Source organism: Thermobia domestica, chromosome 12 (genome assembly GCF_964235325.1).
Source record: "Thermobia domestica chromosome 12, izTheDome1.hap1.1, whole genome shotgun sequence".
In the NCBI taxonomy this organism is placed as follows: Eukaryota; Metazoa; Arthropoda; class Insecta; order Zygentoma; family Lepismatidae; genus Thermobia; species Thermobia domestica.
This window is the reverse complement of record NC_137465.1, coordinates 7,043,869-7,059,886: the sequence shown is the minus strand read 5'-3', so window position 1 is coordinate 7,059,886 and position 16,018 is coordinate 7,043,869. Positions and strand designations below refer to the sequence as shown.

At 33.0% G+C, this 16,018-nt stretch overlaps 1 protein-coding gene across 5 annotated transcripts in view; it reads left to right on the top strand.

Moving 5' to 3' along the window:
• unc-13 (protein unc13 homolog) overlaps positions 1-16,018 on the top strand; it is a 529,021-nt gene that overhangs the window by 412,397 nt on the left and 100,606 nt on the right. For 3 of the 5 annotated variants that reach the window (XM_081733413.1, XM_081733415.1, XM_081733416.1), the window contains exons 7-9: positions 6,448-6,568; positions 13,193-13,299; positions 15,825-15,966. In XM_081733413.1, the coding sequence (XP_081589539.1) occupies positions 6,448-6,568; positions 13,193-13,299; positions 15,825-15,966 (370 nt within the window). Of the gene's footprint in view, positions 1-6,447; positions 6,569-13,192; positions 13,300-13,981; positions 14,089-15,824; positions 15,967-16,018 lie in introns of all 5 variants that reach the window. The other 2 variants (XM_081733417.1, XM_081733414.1) reach the window with 1 other exon arrangement.

Genomic DNA, 16,018 nt, shown 5'->3' with positions numbered 1-16,018 from the left:
AAGTTTTTGTGTGAGCTGGCTGGTCAACTTAGAATGTGTGAATAACTTCTGTGAGGTACATGGAAGTGTTAAGATTTTTCCAATCATGTTAGTTTGTTTCGTCTCAAAATTCACTTTAGCACTATGCTTTTTGCCATTGCTTATGGATATACTCTCGCAAGCATTGAAAGTAGGTTTTATTTACCCTATTTACATGTCAATATTTAAATAAATAATTTGGTTTAAATAAATTTATATATTTTCACTTAATTCTTTCAATGATTAAGCTAAATTATGCGATAATCCACTGTACTATCTGTACTGGGTACCAAATTCGGAACCACTTGCATCAAAATACGATCGCTAAGTACTCGACTAAATGAAAGCATGACTAAAACCTAAATTCGCTGGTGTTCTAGTCCAGGTAGAGCCATGTTCAGCTATCAAGTATCATTACCAAGTTGAATTTACCTTATAAAATCATATCTTCTAAGAATTTGGAAGATCATTATTCCCATCTTGCACACGTCGTTCGTTAAATCAGCTGCTTTATTTCTTAATTTCATGAGCTTTGTCACTGTCTTTGAATGTTCCTACACTTCGTATTATAGTAATCTAATTCACAATTGGAAATCTTCTTTTTCAATATATACCAGAAACAAAAACTTTCTACATTCATTATTTCAATAGCTATAACTGACACTGACAATAGCTTAAAAGAGAAAGTAGTGAAAGTAGAATTTATTGATGATAGAGTTATGATGTTAAGACTTAAAGGAAAAACGAAGGATCTAGTGGTGATACAGACATATGCACCGACGACTTCGCATGCAAATGAAGAAGTAGAGGAAAATTATGAGAAAATAGAAGAAATTATAGATAGGGAGAAGAAAGGTGCATGCATAATTCTAATGGGAGATTTCAATGCAGTTGTGGGAGAAAAACAGGAAGGTAGTATCGTAAGCAAATATGGTTTAGGCGAAAGAAATGAAAGGGGAGAGGGACTGGTGAATTTCTGTAGACAGAATTCACTAGTAATTGGGAACACATGGTTCAATCAGCCCAAGAGAAGAAGATATACATGGAAATCACCAATAGACGGCGGAAGATATCAGATAGACTATGTTATGATTCAGGACAGGTATCGGGATAGTTTAAAGAACGCGAAGACCCTTCCCGGGGCTGATATTTTCTCCGATCATAATCTTGTGCTGGCCGAAGTAGATATTCAACTGAAAAATGTACGCAGAAGAAAAGTAGGTAACAAAGTGTTGAATACTGAGAAATTGAAAAACGAGGAAATAAGAAATCTTTTCGTTAAAAAATTCGAAGAAAAATGTTCAAACGAGGAAAGAATAGGTGCAGGTAGTAACGCACGGTGGGAACATATTAAACGTTGCTTACAGCAAACCGCAGAAGAAGCAGTAGGTTACCGCGAACACAAAACTGCTAAGAAACCATGGGTTACAGAGCAGATGTTACAGAAAATGAGAGAGAGGAAGATGTGGAAACAGGTTGATACAGAAGAGGGCAGAAAGATGTACAGAAAGTTAAATAATGAATTACGAAGAAAAACAGACAGAGCGAGGGAAGAGTTTTACAAAAGAAAATGCGAGGACATAGAAGAATTAGAAAGAGTTGGGAAATATGAGGAAATGTACAAGGAGGTGAAATCTATGGAATTTCGGAGGAAACAAGGGGGTATTATGATGGCAGTAGAAAATAAGAATGGGAAGGTAGTCAGCGAGAGAAATGAGGTCATAGGAAGGTGGAAAGAATACATTGAAGACTTATATGAGAGTAGGGATAGACCGTGTAGCCTAAATGTTGAAGTAGAAAATGAAGTAGGCGAGGATGATAAAGGATTTAGTATTCTTAGGGATGAGTTTGAAAAGGCTATATCCGAGATTAGGAATGGGAAGGCAACCGGAATAGATAACATACCAATCGAATTCATTAAAAAATATAGGAGACAAGGGAAAGAAAGAATTGTTCCGACTATGCAACGAAATATATGAAACAGGAGAATGGCCAAAAGACTTTCTGAAAACGATCATGATACCGATGGCTAAGAAATCGAACCCAAAGAGATGTGAGGATTATAGAACTATTAGTCTCATATCTCATGCAGCTAAAATTCTGCTCCGAATACTGAACAGAAGGTTATATGAAAGAACAAATAAAGAAGTTGAGGAGGAGCAGTTCGGGTTCAGAAGAGGCAAGGGCACAAGAGATGCAATTGGATTATTAAGGGCGATCGGTGAAAGATTTATAGAAAAAGGGAAAGAGGTGTATGTTATATTTATTGATCTAGAAAAGGCTTTTGACCGCGTGAATTGGGAATTGTTGTTGGGAGTTCTAAGGAAGATAGGGTTAGAATGGAAAGATAGAAGACTTATAAGAAACTTATACATGATCCAACAAGTAAGTGTTAGGATAGGGGAAGAACTGACGGAAGAGAGTGCAATTGGAAGGGGAATTCGAGAAGGATGCTGCCTCTCGCCAACACTATTTAATGTCTATCAAGAAGAGATAGTGAAAAAGAGTTTACATGATGATGTTGGCATTTCGGTAGGAGGTAGAATGATTAGATGCATAAGATTTGCAGACGATATAGCGCTTGTTGCAGAATCTGAAAAGGAAATCAATAAAATGTTAGAAAAAATGAGAAAGGGCTTTAAAGAATATGAGATGAAAATAAATGTTAGAAAGACAAAAGCCATGGTGATTGGAACGAAGGGGTCTGTGTCAAATATAAAAGTAGGAGGGGAGAAAATAGAACAAGTGAATAGTTTTCGATATCTGGGTAGTATTCTTAGTAATGACATGAACTGCGAACGTGAAATAAAAGCAAGGATAGGAATGGCCAAAGAAGCCTTTAGGAGGAAGAAAAGTCTGTTTTGTGGGACCTTGAATAAAGAGTTGAGAAAAAGACTCATAAAATGCTTGGTGTGGAGTGTTGTACTGTATGGGGCGGAAACGTGGACATTACGTAAAGGTGATGAAAATCGACTGGAAGCCTTCGAAATGTGGGTGTGGAGAAGAATGGAAAGAATTAGTTGGGTCGAGCGCAAAACGAATGAGAGAGTGTTAGAAATGGTGGGTGAGAAAAGAACACTTTTAGATATTATTAGGAAGAGGAAGAGAAACTGGTTGGGACATTGCCTAAGAAGAGATTGTATCATGAGGGACGTCCTAGAGGGTATGGTGTCGGGAAAGAGAGGGAGGGGGCGAAGGAGACTACAATTAATGGATGATATAAAAACAGAAAGATCATACGCGAAGACGAAGAAGTTAGCGGAGGACCGTGGAGCATGGAAGCTTCTCAGCTGCGGCAAGTGACCTGCCAACAAAGGCAGAATACCTATGATGATGAACTGACACATAAGAATAAATATGTATAATTTTAGAATATCTATGTACAGGGTGATTATAATTAAAATCTCACTTTCAACATGCTGTAAAACAAGAACCACTGGTCAGAATGACTTCAAATTTGAACTGAATATACTTGAAGAAGGGTGAAATGGTATGGCATAAGAGTAAAATGTTCCAAAGTGTATCAATAGATGGCATAACGAAATTGGATTCGGCTACAAGTGACATTTTGAATCGAAATACGATGGTTTTCGCATGAGTTGCACATTAAACCAACTGTACTGTTCCATGTGCATGATTATTTCGGTTTTGTGACGGGAAAAAAATAATGACTTTCAAGTCATTTAACAGTTGTGCCACTGTTAGTGGAAAGCCCATCCACCACGGCACCAGAATGCGATTCTTCATTGAGAGACGCATGACAAGCTCCTCAGATGCAATATGACGAAAACGCCACATACCTAGTGTTCTTATTTTAAAAAAATGCAATGTGTCGAGCGAATGAGTGTTTTTTACTTTGCATAGTACTTCGCTTACAGCATCATCTATTGATATAATTTGGAAGATTTTCTTTCTTATTCCATACAGTTTTCCCCTTCTTCAAGTATATTCAGTTCAAATTTGAAGTCATTCTGACCAGTTTTTTTTTTTTTTTTTTTTTTTCATTTTGAAAGTGGGACTTTAATTATAATCACCCTGTATATTCTCTTAAGTTGTGTTCAATTGTAATCATGTTATTTGTCATATTGTAATTCTAAATTGTATGATCCTCCTCATTACCTATGTACGTTGTTTACCTTCTTGAGCTGATAATTTCTAAGCAACAACTTCTGAAGTTGTTATAATTTAAAGGGTCATGGAATTTTTTCCACATTCGCTAATCATATCTAGCAAGTGGGTGAAAATTTATAAAATAATAGATTACATCAGGTGGAGTATAAGACGACATATTTATCTCAAACTAGCCATTGAAAGCAGTGCTAATCTTATTTGCAGGGCCTATTATTTAAAACAAAATCTTAACTAAGATAGCTTATCATTAGGATATAACTTTGTAGAAGAAATCGCATTTATTTTGTTTTACCTCAATGCTGGTATTTAAATAATTTAGTCATTCTTTCTTAGATAGATCATGTGCAATGTATTAAGCTAGGAAATATGAAACGCTTTTTCATCTCTATTCACCTTATTGTGTTCTATCGACGTTCATTGCGCATTAATACAGGGTGTTTCAAAACAACACTAACAACGTTTGAAAGGTGATTTCTGGCACCAAGATAACACAAATATAGACCAGCCTGGGTGTACAAATGCTTTCTTTCGGAGTTATAGGCTGCCGAAAACATGAAAAAAGGAACTTTGAAGATCCATAGTTCCAATAGTATAAGACCTACCGTAGTCGGGTCAAGACTTCACTTAGCAATTAATATGTGCGCTATCCAAAAATACATGTTTCAGATTCCTAAAGTACTCACGAAGCAATTTTTATAGAGGGAGTTTGCCTACGGACATATAATTTAAAGTACTCTCCAACTACCTCTATAAAAATTGTTGCGGAAGTACTGCAGGATTCTGACACTTGGATATTTGGATAGGGCACATACTAGTTCCTAAATAAAGTCTTGACCCGACTACGATAGGTCCCATAGTTTTGGAGCTATGGACCTTTAATTTTTTTTTTTTTTTTTTTTTTTTTTTTTTTTTTTGTTAATGTTTTCAGTAGCCTATAACCCCGAAAGGAAGCATTTGTGCATCCAGGTTGGTCTGTACTTTGTGTCTTATCTTGGTGTCAGGAATCACCTCCCAAACGTTGTTGGTGTTGTTTTGAAACACTCCATATATGGTAGGGACATGTAAACTAAACCTTACAAGATCACATATGATAAGGATATAAACACAAAGAATCATTGTGTTACAATACTGTACAAAGTTACAATACTGCACAGAAACTTACAATACTGTACAAAGTTTTATACAGTTATGATTGCATAAGGGTTACAATGTTTTACACAATTTTGGATTAAATATATCAGTACACAGTTTTATGAAGAAAAAAAAACTTAATTTAATTTCAACTTTTTAGATTTGTTGCCATGTATCTCTCTGTACTGTAAAATGTACCTTTTATCAATATATTTCAAGCGACTTTCCTGAATTCCTTATTTTTGGTTATCTTTTGTAGCTTGAAGAGTCTGACATACTAAAAATAATACAAAATTTGACATTTTTCTTTTGCTTGTTTTTCATAAGTGAAAGGAAATAATAAAATACAACTTACCACAATCATCGATATTATATTATTCTACAACACAAAATATGAACCTCAAGAATTTCCAGTTTTGCCATCCGTAGGAATTACAGCGTTGCCAGAATAACATTTCCTCCAAAATCTAAGTTAAAACAATGACTAGAGGAACGAACTCAACTGCATTTGATTACGTATCATGTTGTTTTGAAAGTCTGTGAACTACTTGTCTAAATAACATTATTATTTAATTTTAATAACAGTATGTTAAAACTATTTTGTTTATTACAAACTAAATACAACTATTATTCGAAAAGTAGTTCACAGGTTTCCAAGACAACATGATATATAATCAAATGCAGTTGAGTTCGTTCCTCTAGTCGCTGCCTTAACTTAGACTTTAGGGGAAATGTTATTTTGGCAACACTGCAATTATTATCAACTGCATCATAGAAAGCGTTATACAATGAAGTTTGCATTAACCTCTTAACGTACAGATTTTCAACCGAAAGTTGTTCCATTTTTAATGTAATTTTTTTATTACTTTATTACAATATTCACATAAGAACATTATAAATGGTGGTGATAGTGTTCATTGTTGACGACTCAACAATGAGATGAGTAAATGATTTCTTCAGCAGCACTATCTGGTGGAAACATAAAGAAACATTAGAAAACGTGTATATTCAACCTTTTAAAAGGAGAACAGGTTAACGGAAACTAGGACGAGTATATTCGTCGTTTTAGTTTTTCGATAAAAAATAAAAAAGACGAGTATACTCGTCCTTTTACGTTAAGTGGTTAAAACTTCGGGAATGAATAGTAACGTGCGTCCTCTATTCTAGGAGCGGCAGAAAAAAGTTCAAAGCATGGAGCTGAAGATAAGGCTAATAGCATCATAACAGCGATGAAGGAAAGAATGAAGCAAAGGGAAAGAGAAAAACCGGAAATATTTGAACTTATCAGGTAAAGAAATAAGAGTTCTTAAGCATTATTTATAGCGAAATATGCCAGCAGGAAGTGCGGCATTCTTTATATTAGCTAGGACAACGATAAAATTTGATTTTAAAGATTAACAGAGTGAAATGTTATATCTCGTTTAATTTTACATTTCGTTGAGAAAGTATATACAAAGAATCCAATTATGTGCTATTTTTACAAGTGAGTAAATGATAAATTAATGTATGTAGTCAAAACCTATTTAATGTTTTTATAACTTTTCAAATGTAATTAATTCAATAATTTTTTGAGCAGTTTCAAAATAACAGTTATTTCTGTCAATTATATAACTGCAATAATATTTTTATTATTCATTCATTGTTACACTGACAATTCGATTTTTCATTTGTGTTTAAATAATAATGTTGTTCATTTAATACTTATACTGGGTGTTACAAAAGTTTGTCACAATCTTTTGGGAATAAATTCCCATCAAAATAACAAAAAATGCTCATGTGGACCTGTAATCGAAAGTGTATAGTTTCTTAGTTATAGGATGCCGAAAACATGAAAAAATGAATTTTAAAGGTCCATAGTTCCACTACGATAGGAACGATCGTAGTAGGATCAAGACATCACTGAGAAACTAGCATGTGAACTACCCAAATATCCATCTTTCAGAACCTCCGGTACTTGCACAATCATTTTTAGAAAGGCTGTTTGGAAGTACTTGATCACTCTGCACTTACCTCTCTAAAAGTTGATGTGTAAGTACTGGAACATTCTTAAACATGGATATTTGGATAGTTCACATATCAGTTCTTCAGTGATATCTTGACCCGATTACGATAGGTCCCATAGTAGTGGAGCTATGAACTTTTAAAGTTCACTTGTTTCACATTTTGGCACCCTATAACTCCGAAACTATTCACTTTTGAGTACATGTCCATATGAACGTTTTTTCTTATTTTGACATGAGGAATCTGTCCCCAAAATACTGTTACACATTTTTGAAACACCCTGTATAGTTAATAGTTTATGAAATATTTATTTCACACAGCTTTACAAAAAGGACACACATACGCGAAACTGTTTACAACTCTAAAATTTTATGATACACTATCGCTAACTTTTAACCTTGTTTTAACTATAGAGATCAATTATAGTAGTAACTGGTAAATAAATGTATATATAACAAAAAGATGTGTATATAATGTACGTTGTTGTGTACAAATATGAGAAATTTAAACACTTTATTTTTGTTCCTTGTCGAATATTAACTATTTTCAGCTTATGAAATATAAACTTCTTAATTTTACTTTAATTCGTAAATTATCATTTTTAACTTGTAGAATTTTTCACTGATAAAGAGAGTCTGCGAAGGTGTCAGTCTGCGATTTTGCTTAAATTTTGCACATAGATAGTATCCCACCAGAAAGCAATAAAGCTGAAACAGTTCACGGTACCACCTAATAGAATTCGAGATATAGGGGTTTGTATCTGAAAAAATAAGCTAATGAAGGAGCATGGTATCCATGAAGTCCGCTGGTACCCCTAAAAATCTGAAATGATGAAACAGATGTCAAAACCGGAAAACACGTATTTCATCATTTCAAAAGTACCCCGTATCAAGGTAAGAACATTTGCCCCAGGGTCCCCTGGAGGGTCCCAGGCGGGATCCTACTCAAAATGTGCAAATGGCAAGGGGAATCAAGTAGTATATCATTTAAAAGTATTGCTAAAAGAAAGAAAATTTTAAGTCTCGAGTCTCTATGCTTAACTTGTGCAAAATAGCAATCGATCAAGATGGTAATAAATCTTTCATTGAAAACTCTGTGGCCACTTCTAGAAATCTGAAACTATGAAACCGATATCAGAATAGGTAAACACTTATCGTTGCAAAAGTAGAATGCACCACGGAAAAAAGTGCCACATTGTAGGCTTATTACATCACTAATGTTACATTCTACGTCTGGGACACTCCGGGGACCTGGGGCAAAACTTTTTACCTCGGTACGTTATATTTTAAAATGATGAAAATGTATTTTCCTGTTCTGATATCTGTTTCACCGTTTCAGATTCCTAGGGGGACCACTGAGTTTTCAATGAAGGATGTCTTACCATCTAGAACACGAGTCTTTAGCATAGAGACTCGAGACTCTTTTCATCTTCTTTCTTTTAGCGATACTTTAAAATGATATACTACTTGATTCCACTTGCCATTTGCAAATTTTGAGTTGGATCCGGCCTGGGACCCTCCGGGGGACCCTGGGACAAATGTTTTTGCCTCGATACGGGGCACTTTTGAAATGATGAAATAGGTGCTTTCCGATTTTGACAGCTGCTTCACCGTTTCAGACCTTTAGGGATGCCGACGGACTACATGGATACCATGCTTCTTTATTAGCTTATTTTTCAGATACAAACCCCTATATCTCGAGTTGTATTACGTGGTACCGTGAACGGTTTCAGATTTATTGCTTTCTGGTGGGGTACTATCTATGTGCAAAATTTGAGCAAAATCGCAGACTGACACCTTCGGAACCTCTCCTCTTGAGTATGCCGCAAGACTGCATTTTTGTAATGGTACTTTTCATGTATAAAGCTCTTTAAAAACTTCATCTAACGAGTTGATGCTGACTTTTAAAAATAAATGTAATATTTTAAAATAAATTAGTTTTTGCTTTCTGATCTTCGTATTAAATTTCACGAAGTAGAACGTAACGCTATTAGTTGAAAACTTAAATGACAATTTTCTGCCACTTAATTTCTTGCAGTGCGCAAAATAATAGTCTAAAATAAACTTTTTTTACTACTTTTTATTTGCAATCAGTATCTACAGCACTTGTATTTATATTAAGAAAATTGTTTCATATTTGATGTAATACATAAGTCACCCCTTTGAGTATGAACTAAATGTTAATTTTAGTTTCTGAAAACATAACTGGAATAAAATATGATAAATTGTTAATATTTTAATCTGGCTTCTTTACTTTCAGTGTCTATATGCTTGTTCTTTTTGTATCTAAAACGAAAAAGATAATCTCTAAACCTTTATGTTCAATCTATCCAGTATTTGTAATTTGCTATTAATTTACGTTTGAAAATCTCTTTTTATTTATTTTTTTTTTTCGAAACATTATTGGAGCAAGATAAAACAAAATTTACAAAAATATTAAAATTTAGTTGTTTTTTCAAAGTGATAACTTAATAAGGAAAGTCATCTTATTTAACAAGACAATTTTTGTAAATATTTGCTGTAAAGTTCAATTGAAATACTGCAATTTCTAAATCCAAATCTCTACTTAATATTTACATAATACGTATAATGCGTTTCACAACCATGTACGAGGAGAAGTCAAAAAATGAATGGACTTAAGAAAAGATACATTTATTCTAATGATAGAAAACTGAAACATACATTATTTTTCTACATAATTTTCCTGCACTTCAACACACTTGAGAAAAGGTACCTTTATTCTAATGACAGAAATCTGAAACATACATTATTTTTCTACATAATCTCCCTGCACTTCAACACACTTGAGAAAAGGTACATTTATTCTAATGATAGAAAACTGAAACATATATTATTTTTCTACATAATCTCCCTGCACTTCAACACACTTGAGAAAAGGTACATTTATTCTAATGACAGAAAACTGAAACATACATTATTTTTCTACATAATCTCCCTGCACTTCAACACACTTGAGAAAAGGTACATTTATTCTAATGACAGAAAACTGAAACATACATTATTTTTCTACATAATCTCCCTGCACTTCAACACACTTGAGAAAAGGTACATTTATTCTAATGACAGAAAACTGAAACATACATTATTTTTCTACATAATCTCCCTGCACTTCAACACACTTGAGAAAAGGTACCTTTATTCTAATGACAGAAATCTGAAACATACATTATTTTTCTACATAATCTCCCTGCACTTCAACACACTTGAGAAAAGGTACATTTATTCTAATGACAGAAATCTGAAACATACATTATTTTTCTACATAATCTCCCTGCACTTCAACACACTTGAGAAAAGGTACATTTATTCTAATGACAGAAAACTGAAACATACATTATTTTTCTACATAATCTCCCTGCAATTCAACGCACTTTTCTCAACGTTTCATAAGTTTTTTTTCTTATTCCGTCGGGAAAAAAAAAAGTTTTGCGGTTGCACCTATAACCAATTTTGCACCGTATCAATGACTACTGCATCGATTGCAAATCTTCTTCTGATGATGATGGGTGTTTCCAAACCATGCTCGCAGTCTTACTTTCCGGTTAGTGATGATGTACCCAAGTTTCAACTACAGTAACAATTTGCTGTAAAAAAAAAAAAAAAAAAAAAAAAAAAAAAAAAAAAAAAAAAAAAACCATCTCCCTCGCAACGATAACGAGCCAAATGTTTACGAGAGATGTCCAATCTTTGTACCTTATGCTGCACTAACAATTCTTTCGGGATTCACCTTACACACACTTTCCGAAAATGTAGCCTGTTGTGTAAAAAGAAATACGCTGAACCATGACTGATGTGTAAAGTATTGGCGATTTCGTTCACTGTGATTCATCTGTTTTCCATCACCATACCTTCAACGACTTTCAAATTGTTCTCAGTCGTTCACGTCGATGGTCTGCCCGATCTTTTCTCATCACATTAAGAAGTTCTTTGAAAATTTGCAGGATCTTGCTTCGCGATAAACAGCTGTCACCATACTGCGCTTGCATTCGGTGAATAACTTCCGCAGGTTTAACACCTTTCGCAAACAAAAAGTGAATCACTGCCCTCATTTCCACCTTGGTGCAGATCGACAATGGAGCTGCCATGTTCAACGGTCTGCTACACTCCGACGAATAACGCGGGAATAAGAATGGCAAGTTGCAGACGACACTAATTTAGCGCTGGACACTTAGCAGTGTTACCAAATCCTAATGCGAGAAATTGTGAAAGTCCCTTTACTTTTTGGCTTCTTCTGGTATTATCTATTTAAGCTTTCACTGTACATGATATGGAAAGCAGATCATGTATGTTACGTTCCAAGAAACATATCCGTTCTGAGTTTACTAACAAAAATTTCATATGTTATTCTCATTATTTTCTAAAATTGAGTTAAAAGTCAAAAAATATATACATTCCTAAGTATATAAAATCCAGGAAGTTTGATTTCATTTTAATTACATGAAGCATTCAGTTGGAATTAAAAATTTCAAGGAGACATTTACGCTTAAATATGTGCATACGAAAATTAAACGTAATGTTTTAAAGATCTGAAAAGGCTCCCTTCCATATTACATTCAATAATAATAATTTAAATCTAACGTTCATTTGCTTGGATTCGTAACGAAATATTTATAATTATCGTCAAAATAATAACTGATAAACTACACCTTTTGTCGAATCTTCCCTTTTGTTGCTAATACTTGTAAATAGCACTTTTCTTCTCTGGCTAACAACATAACCAAAATCAATAAAAAGCTTATGAAAAGAATTTATTGTCAGGGAACACAATGTTAAGACTCCATGAACATGGCTATACAAGATATTTTTCAAGAAGCAAGATAGTTCATTGCCGAACAGTACATTTCACTTCGATGTAAGGTTTGTATTGGTTAATCGTAATCCTCAGATACATTTGTATACATAAGCATTTTCAGGTTTTAGAGCAACTACCAAATGCAGATATAGATCAAGAAAGTTGCCAAATTTACCTGGCAACATAGATAATTTAAACTCTTATTGTGTAGAAAATATATAGCTAGATTTTCCTCAGGATGTTATAATCATTTTTCTTTTATTATATAAGTTATATTTAGGTATATATGTTTGAATTTGTTGCAGCTATCCCTATCCTAAAAAAGTTTGCTTTTCTGCTACATAAGAAGCAAAATATAATAGAAAAAATAATTTTTAAGTCAAAAAAATTTTTAGAAACTAGTATGCTTCAGGCAGAAAAAGCATTTTATTTGGGTTTATGCCATTTTATATAGCGTAGCATAGCATTTTTTTTAGAATTTAAATATATATACTTCAATATATATATATATTTAAAAAGAAAATAAGCAATGCTTACTTATCATTCAGCATTTTTAGATAGTATTATGCATTCTGGCAGATCAAAAAACATTAAAAACATACTTGGCCATTCTTATTTTCAAGTATCTCACAGCTATCATGACTAATACGAAATCTCCACATGACATGCATGCTGTAACAACAGGGAGCTTATAAGGCTATAGCATGTTGTACCAAGAAGAAATATTTAAAAAAAAAAAACGAGCATTGCATGACCGCCTGTTATTCTTTTTATTTATGTACTACTTAAATTTGTTCTTATGAAAAACAATATATAATCTGACTACTAAAAGATAAAGAAAAGATCTCTTAAACATGATTCTAGTTTTGTGTTTATTTGTTTTTAATTTATTACTATTTTGTTTTTTTGGTTATCTTAGTATTTTCTTTGTCATTTTTTCTTTCTTTTCTTCATTTTTGTTTTGTGGTAATACATAACTTTTCATTTCATCTGTACTCTAACAATTTTCTTTTTCTAACAAGAACGTTATCTTACCGTATGATGTTCTAAAATCCCCAAACTAAACGATATTCCTTATTTTATCTCCTGAATAATACAGGGCTGTATTTGGAGTGGAAGAAAAAAGTCATATCGGCCACATGAAAGCTGTGAAACAGTCCGTATTAGATGGTACGAGCAAGTGGTCTGCCAAAATAGCAATTACAGGTTTGTTATGTTATCCTCTCTATGTCCTGTTTGGGATGTACAAGGGAACAAGTGTGTCCATTTTGTTTTTCCTTGGAGTGATTTTTCTTTTGGTTTTTAGATACGATTTTCAAAACAATAAATTAAAATGGATACACTTTTCCAACAACATATTTTTTTGTTAGGTGGAGTGTGGTATTTCTTTTTTTCGTGACGTTTTAACGGGGAGGAAAATAATGAGATATTAGAAAATGTTGGTATAGTCACCAGCAAATATAGATGCTCACCTTCATACGTGTTTTTTTGCCAAATAAATTCAGAACGAATAGATAAAATTTGAAGAAGTTTCTTTCTGACGTAGAGGGCACATAACTCTCTGTGATAAAGCTGAAACTGTACTCAAATTTCTGTAAATTTATTCGTTGCTGATTAATTGACAATAAGACACATATGAGGAGTCGGCATGTACTTTTGTTGATTACTGTTCCTATTCACTACTTGTCTTCTGAGATTTAAGAAAGCCGTAGTAATAGGAAGGAATTCTATTTTTGTAAGACAACTTTCGACACGCCTCAGTTTTCCTACCCCTCTCTCTTCAACTTTTTTTTTTCTTTCGAATACGTTGCCTGTATGGTTCGATGGATGCTCCTATCTTTTAAGTGTATTGATGTGGTGTGTTTTTGGTGTTTTTGTCTTTCCACAGAACCACCTTTTCAGTGGATCCTGACACTCATATTGATTCAATTGAACAAGCAGAAGATATCGTATTAGAAGGAACGTCCAAATGGTCATGCAAGATCGCTATAACAGGTACCCTATGGCCAACAAAACGAAATAAAAAAAATGAAAAAAAATCCAAAAAATAAGAAATAAACTGACATGAACCTGCACCAAACTTCTCTATAGACGACTGCTCTGTTACTTCTTCCAATAGCAAGAACATTAACCTTGATCAGCTCTTTTTTCTCAGAACTGTACAATTATTTTTATTACCACTTTTCTCACTTTTTTGACTTATTTTTCGTCTTCTGTCTTCTACACGTAGCTTTTAAAAACAATGCCTGTTTTTGTAGGTTAATTGCAGAAACTGTATCCTGTAGTCTGTCTTTCTATATGTAAATCTATCGTGTTATCTTGTATGCTATATTTGTTCGGTCTGGGTCTAGCACTGAGTCTTTTGCAATTCTTAAGTAGAAAATAATCATAACAAATATAATTCTCACTTGTTAATTTTTTTTTTTTTTGTACAAAAATTTATTTTTTAAAAAAATAGTTACATGCTACTACAATAGAACTCTCTACCGAATGCATTCAGCATGCAAAAAATTTGAATTGTAATGCTGTATTATTACCTAATATTACCAAATAAAATTAGACATTAGTATTTATTATAGAAGTAAATATATTAGGCATGTAGCTTACTTCTATCAGTATTCTTTTAATGGTATGCCATTTTATTTTTGAAAGTATTTGAGTAGATTAATTGATTGGCTTACTTTTTCAATAATAAACACATCTTATGATCTATTTTGGCTTTTTTCTACAAAAGTACAAGTATTGTAGAGTTTTTCAATATTTATTTATTTTAAAACAAAACTTTTATTGCTTTTTGATGCGTATTTTTTGAAACAAAAAATATATATGTATGGTAAAGAGCTACTTGATTTGTAACATTTTTCTTGAGCGATTGAACTGCTGACTTATTTTGAATCGTATTTAAGTAGATTTTGGAAATCTTACATGGCATCAAACGAAGTTTTTGAGTTTTTGTTATATATAACCACTTCAATTTTGTATTAACACTTGTAACGTAATTTTCTTAATCATAAGTGTTAATATTAATATTATTCATTAGCTTGTTACGACCATAATATTATTAATGGACTGGAAATTTATGAATTCGTTGAGTCACGTGAGAAATATTCGCTGCAAGAAAACAAATAACGTTTTCCGACTTTCTTCAGTCTAGACCTAGAAAAAAAAATGTTAAGCTTTTATCTTCGTTGCATGTAAGTTTGTTCTTTGTGTGTGTTCTTTATACTTCAACACACTTCACGTTACACAAATCTCACCAAAAAAAATTGAATACAGGAAAGGAAAAACTTTTTTTTCAACTATGTGCACCAACAATCACAATTACGTGCAAACAATAAATGTTTGAAACCAAATGTATTTATACATTTCCAGTCAAAACACTTTTAACATAGATCATCACTTAAAAACTTTTGCATATGAACAGCTTACTTAACTCCTTAATGTAAAAAAAGAAACAAAAACAATTTGCTTACAATCACATTATGAAAACTTAACAGAATACAAATATCCACTTAGTGAAATTTTTTGTTACAAATTAACAACATTAAAGATACACATTAAAATCACGCACTTGCTTTTAATTTGTGAAATGATAATTTTTGATCGTATTTTTCCAGCTTGAAAGAGAAAAATGCGAATCTTTTCTATGTTGTGATGAAAACTCTCACATAGGATTGTGACTGACTTGTTAGTTTCGAATGTTCTAAGTTTTGTGTGTTCTCTCATTATAGTGATATGTGCCCAAGGATTGATAGCTAAAGATAAAAGTGGCACTTCCGATCCTTATGTAACTGTTCAGGTGGGCAAGGTTAAGAAAAGGACGCGTACAATGCCTCAAGAGTTGAATCCTGTATGGAACGAGAAGTTTTACTTGTAAGTACCGTAATGTATTGACAATAAACATAAAATGGTCTTCATTGAGAAC